The sequence below is a fragment of the Carettochelys insculpta genome, chromosome 10 (genome assembly GCF_033958435.1).
Source record: "Carettochelys insculpta isolate YL-2023 chromosome 10, ASM3395843v1, whole genome shotgun sequence".
NCBI classification, from domain to species: Eukaryota; Metazoa; Chordata; order Testudines; family Carettochelyidae; genus Carettochelys; species Carettochelys insculpta.
The window spans coordinates 16329582-16335835 of record NC_134146.1 but is presented as its reverse complement, the minus strand read 5'-3'; the positions used below and the strand labels follow the sequence as shown (position 1 = coordinate 16335835).

The window sequence follows — 6254 nt, the reverse complement described above, 5'->3', positions numbered from 1 at the left end:
ACAAGGGAAGGAAGATATGGTAGGGGTTTTTGTGAATGTTTACTGAGGACTAAACAATTGGACAGGAGAAAATAGTATGGTGGGGTTTGATAGAATTGTCTGTTTCTAGTGTACTCCATTTACAGTCCTCTTTTTCACTGTGTGTGGTGATTTTATGGGAAAGCCCCTTATCCTATTAAATAAAAACGATAGTAATGTAATACATATGATTTAAAATAGTGTAGTTAAGACTAATTTTTCCAACATTATTAGCAAGGTCTGTATTTTGTTTTCACAGAGGGAGGTGCTTTTCCTGAATGTTTAATTGCTTCCATAAAGTTACCATTGACTTCTAGTAGATCTGTTGGAAGCCTCTGAGGTATGAAAATAGAAATAGTCAGACTGCTTTTATTAATCAGTGGCTTAATTTTTGTATAAATAGCCAAACAGGAGATAAACTCAACCTCTCCCCCCAACATTAGGCAAAGAAAGCCTGTAGATAATTAAGCTCTGGAACTACACTTTAAACGCTGTACTCACTTTGCAAGGACTAGTTTCAAAGTTCCATTATCTGAACAGCCACTTAAAGGATTTATTTTCTACTGCAAGAATGAAGTACACTAGCCATCAAAGTTATCTTGAGGATACTGCTAGTAGTGGATGTTCCAAAATAAGTGTTTGGCAGGAACTTGACCATAGCAACCTCATTACCTGAACAGTATTAACACACTATAAAAACAGCCATTTAAAATGTTGCCAAAAATTATCCTAACTAGAGCCTAACAAACAAAAACAAAACAGAAAACATCAATTTAGTCTCTGTCTTAGGATGCAGAAAGTTGTATTAAAACATTGTTTGTATTTGTTCAAGATACTAGTATGTAGAAAATATAGCTTTTGAATCATAAAACAGTTTTAAGGTTCTGTGTTGTGTTTACAGAATAATGATAGTTACACTTTAAATTCTGCATCTGTAGTTTTCTGAACCATCTTGTATCTGCAGGCCATCTTTGAATAATCTAGAGTTAAAGGCTCAACAGTGATTCATTTTACATCACTCAGCAAATCTTTTTCAAAATCTGGAGTTGATCCACCAAGCTAAGAAATTTGGACTGATGGCATTAGGGGCCTGATCTTGCACACTTACTCCAACAAATCTCTGGCAGAGGGAATCAAACTCTGAGCCAATTTTGCATTTGATGTGTGCCCCAAATTCCTATTAAATTCAAAGGAAGTTCTCAGAGTACAGGAATCAGGACTAGAGGTGGAATCTTAGTTACTTGGAATTCAGGGGGAATTTTGCCTCTGACTTCAGTGGGGACAAGACTTCACCACACATTTCTTGTCCTTCGTTCTGCCCACCAGACTTAACTATTACAATTTATGCAGGGCCTGATTTTGCCAACATTTAGTGCTCTGCACTGTGATTACTGCACTATGTCGTCTCACTGAAAACTTGGGATGTAGGATCATCTATTGCTTCTAAGATGTATTAGCAGAGAAGAATAGGGTAGATTCTTCATGCCACATGCAGCAAAAATCTCATTAACCCCTGATATACTTGGATCCATAGCATGAGTTAAGGATGAACTTCCAATCCCTATGTAGCCTAAACTAAACAATCGGTATTTTAATTATTTCTTTAGGGTGCAATTCAGCAAAGAAACAAAGCATTTCCAAACTCAATTGCTTTCAAAGTAAAGAAAGATTAGAACCCAGTAGCAACAGGGCATACATTACCTAGTTTTAGTAATGTATTTTAAAGAAGAAAAGCACTATATACATAGGGGTGTGTGTGCGTGTATGAGTAATCACTAATTGATCAATGTTAGAGCAAATAATAAAAATGGTATATACAGAGAGAGAGAGAGAGAGAGAGAGGAAGAGAGAGCACAACATTTTGCAAAACTGTTACATTGGAATAAATTATTTTGAGATTTTTCTTATTTTCTCTTTTGAAAGAAAGGAAATACTTCCATGAAAAGCACAAGTTCAGATAATTTTAAAACAAATACACTTTTAAAGAGCACTGTTTACCACAATGACACTGGCCAATAAACCAAATACCTAGGGATCTTTAAAACCAGAGGCTTATTGTACATATCCATTTAGAAAAAATTTTTAAAAAGTCTCCTGGTTGAGATTTTTCAAAGCTTTGCAGGGGTCCAACCACTCCTCCCCATTCAAATCAAAATCCCCTGCTCTGCTTTGAAACTCTCAGCCCATTCTTTTTTTCTTCACCCCCATCAGAATATATGCTTTAAAATAAATAAATAAAAAAAATGGGTGTATGCGTGAATGTGTGTGGCTGTAGCTGTGAATCTCTCTAACTGCTGTGGTCCACAGTGTTCACAGAATGAACAAAAACTTGATTGTTTTGCACTACAGACTGTTACACTTCCCAAAGAGCTGTTACATCTGTCCAGCCTGTGAATATTTACTGATCCCTCCTTCTGCAGACTGTTTGACATAGGGGATCTTATTTTTTTCTTTTTAAACTCACTGCAGGTGACTAATGCAAGGCAGCTACACTGGGAAAGGCTTTGTTTAAAATTCAATGTGCAGAATCCAAAGGAGTGGGAAAAAGTCATATTACTACAGTTTCATTGCTTCAAAAAAATCAACCAAAACAAACAAACAAATAAAAAACAAAAGGAAAAACTTCCACAGGCTGCTGCTGTGCATTAAAAAAAATGGAATTTACATCTTTGCAAAAAACTGAGGGTCTCATCCTCAGGGAACATTCCTATTGGTGTGCAAGATCAAGCCTTGCATTCATAAATGACATATGGTGACTGTTTTACATGAGTTTATCACACGCATTTCATCTGAACCATTTGAAGTGGGAAGAGCAGGTGGTGAAGGTACAGAGCTGGTTGGAAGATACCTGCCATTTGGGGCAATCTAGCTCATTCTAAAATGTGTGAGGAGGTCCAGGAAGGGGTGGGGAAGCCAAGCAAAGGAATATAATTACCCTCTGGCAGTGTCCAGGATCATTTAGCAAGCACTCGGAGGTGGAAATGAACTTCTCCAGCAGCCAGGAAATGCTTCCTCCTTCCCTCTCAATTTAACCACTGGTGTTGTCCTAAAAGATGCAAATCTGGTAGACATTTGGGCTGGCACCCTTTTAAAATTCCAATTAAAGCAACCCCCCCTTTATTTATTTTTTAATTGTAAGAGCAGAGGGAAATGCCACTTGAACATTCTATTTTAACTGCCCATATTTGCAAATGTTAAAGCCAAAATTTTGATTTTTTTCTAATTTTTGTTACCATCCTCTTCTCCCCCAGTAAAAAAACATGAGAGCAAAGAGTCCAACCCACTTTTCTAGCTGGCAGCCCTGCAGAGGCTGCAACTGGTGAGCTGTTAGCATCTGGTAATCATGAAAGCAAAGGAAATATGGGTTAATCATAATTAATAACACGGACAGCCCCTTCACTAGCTGAGCAGCAGTGGGCATTTCTCTCACACGTGCTTCTTCAGAACTATCCCACATTTCGTTCTGACAATAGGTTAGAGGAAAATCCACTAATTTTATGTATGTGGGGCTTATCAACGTACTTGCTCACAAATCTGACGAAGTGGATCTCACCCATGAAAGCTCATTACATAACAAATAAAATTGTCAGTCGTTAAGGGGCTCCAGGTCTGCTTGTGTTTTGGTTAGCGAAATGAGGGAGTTCCTCCCTGGTAAAATCACCCCAGCAACATGAAGCTTTTGCAGGATTACGACTCTGCAGGGAAAAAGGGAGTATGTGGCACCTGTTACCCAGACCCCAGGAAATTATTTCAGTGCAAACGCCTTGGGAAAAACGAAACCCCCTCCTTTGACATGTCACCTTGACGTCTTTGTCTGAGTTCCCCCGCTCTCCCTGAGACCACAAGGTGGCGCTCGTGGTTTACAATGAGAAACTTTTCGCTGGGGAACCAGCTCTGCGCTGTGCTCCCAGTCTATGCAGCCAGCCTTGAGCTTGCAAGCTTGGTAGGGAAATCCCGAGCCCACGCGCTAAGGCGAAAACAATCAAAAGAGCAAGAAACTGCAAACTCCCCCCCCCCACCTCGTGCTGATTCGGCTAGGATGCTCCAGGAGGCTGCACGCCAAAGGGCACAACCTCTTCTGCCGACTTTCAGCTGTTCAGTGGGGCTGATACACTCCTGAATGTGCAGCGAATACGTGTGTCAGACTATTACTTGCAAATCTCTCTCTGTGTGTGCGTGTGTAAATATCACAGGAAATAGCACGCCCTGCCCTGGCTTCTAAGGCAGGAGGCTATTTTTGCAGTGTGCATTATTCAATGATCATGCAAGAGAAACGGGTTTAGCTGTTGCAGACAGAAAGGCTTCTTGGCGGGTGGATAGTCCACCTTGCGCCCACGTCTTCGATTTTTCTACACGAGTGTCCTCTCGCGGCTCTGAGGAGTTGGTAGCTCCAGGGACTTATTTTTCAGTCCGCTGCTGTTGATGCCAACCTGCACGCTTCCTGCACCATTTCTCGTTTGTGGCTCTTCACACTTGGAATCCCCCTTTTTGTTGCCGTTTTTGCTGGATTCATGGGGCCGGAGCACATATTTTCGGTGCCAGCCCATGCTCAGGGAAGCGGGGGGGGGGATTTGTCAGTTTCCCTCCCATGCATTGCTTTTTTCCTGGAAAAAAGGGGGCTGAACTCAAATATGATGAGTCCTCATAGGGGTTGGGGTGCTCAGGTTTAATGTCCCCGACCCTGTGCCGCTGCAGGACTGGGGGTGACCATCTTTCTGGTGTTCTCACAGAAAAACGGTGCCAGACCTCCGCTGTAGCATCCCCCAGAAGAAAAGCCCGGCTCCCAAGGGAGAGACACTTCTTCCGTGCAGGAGCAGATGCCTTGTGTGCAGAAGGAGGGTTCGGGGCTGGTCGGGACTGACAAGGAATTAACAGCTGCAAACCACCTACAGGTCGCCGGAGTCCGGCTGTGCAGCAGGGCCCTGCCCCAGCGAGACAAACGGAACCCGGAGCGCTGCTGACCAGCCCGGCTCCCCGCGGCTCACGTGCGCCGGAGTTTTGGGTTGAAAAGGACCAAATAAAAACTCAGGCCGGTACTTTTGGGGCCCGTTCGCTAGCCGCCGCCGCCGCCGTCCCGCAGCTGGGCTCGGCAGCAGCGCACCCCTCCACCCGCTGTGCCAAGCCGGGAGCGGGGCTGCACCGCCGGCCAGCGCTGCCTGCAGGGCGGCGTACACCCCACCCCAGCCCGCCGCCCTGTGCGCACGAGCCCGGCTGGGGTGGCAGGTGGGGGCGGGCCCAGGGGGTGGGGTTGGAGCCGCCGCGAGCTACTCCGACTGGCGGATGGGGCTGATGGACAGCGTCGCGTCAGCTGCCTGCCCCGCCCCCTTGGCAATGTCTACAGCTTGCTGCCCTCCCCATTGAAGCATTTATTCCACTGGGATAGAGGCGGCCGGAGCGGCGCTGGCAGCGGCGAGCCATGGCTGGGATTGTCCGTGTCACCCTCTGCTCGCTCCTCTGGGGGGTCTGCGGCGCTGTCACCGGCTCGCGGGTGTATCCGGCCAATGAAGGTAGGGGAGCCGGGGCAGGATCGGGGCCTGGGCGGGCTGCGGCTTTGGGCACCGCTGCAGCGGGGGGGCAGAGTTCGTGCCCCTCTAGGGGCATCGCGGGCTGCGCAGCCGCTCGCGCGGGGCCGGAGCGGGTGCAAGGTCCCAGCAGCTGCTGCCGCGGCGCCTTTCCCGCACGCTCCCGTCCCAGCGCCGGCGAGGAAAGTTTGAGCCAGACGCGGCTGCGGCGCTGTGGGCCCCCTGCGGCCGGGCTGCCGCAGACCTGACACCGGAGCAGCGCCTCACGTGCGATGCCCCCGCCCGCTCGCACCCTGTCCCCCCCCACCCCAGGCGGCTCGGAGCGGCCGAGGTTGCAGATCAGCCAGTGGCCGGCCGCACAGCACCCCCCGCTCTTCCCGCAGCCCTCTGCGGGCGGTGGGTTCCGCTGGGACCCGCCCGAGGGAGAAACGTGGGGGCTCCCCTGCCCTTGGCCGCCGGCCGGAGGCGAAGCTGCGGGAGTGTGGCACAACCGCCGGGACCCACGCGGGTGCTGCCGGCGCGAGACCTGGCCACGTCTGGCCGGGAGTGGTGCTGATTCCCTGCGGCTTATCTCCCACCCGGTGCAGCCACGGAGGGACTCGCCTGGCCCTGCCCGCTTTCTCTCTACCGCCCCCTGCCTTTCTGACCAGTCAAGAGCTGTAAAGCGGCTCGGCGAGTGACACAGACGCGGATCCCAGAGTTTAAACTTGAGAG

The 6254-nt window shown here is 48.0% G+C and overlaps 1 protein-coding gene across 3 annotated transcripts in view; it reads left to right on the top strand.

The window, feature by feature from the left end:
* The first annotated feature begins 5409 nt into the window (after positions 1 to 5409).
* Positions 5410 to 6254, top strand: part of EPHA4 (EPH receptor A4) — a 135869-nt gene continuing 135024 nt past the window's right edge. For all 3 annotated transcript variants that reach the window (XM_075004633.1, XM_075004632.1, XM_075004634.1), the window contains exon 1: positions 5410 to 5525. In XM_075004633.1, coding sequence (XP_074860734.1) covers positions 5435 to 5525 — 91 coding nt within the window. In that variant the 5' untranslated portion in view covers positions 5410 to 5434. The remainder of the gene's footprint in view (positions 5526 to 6254) is intronic.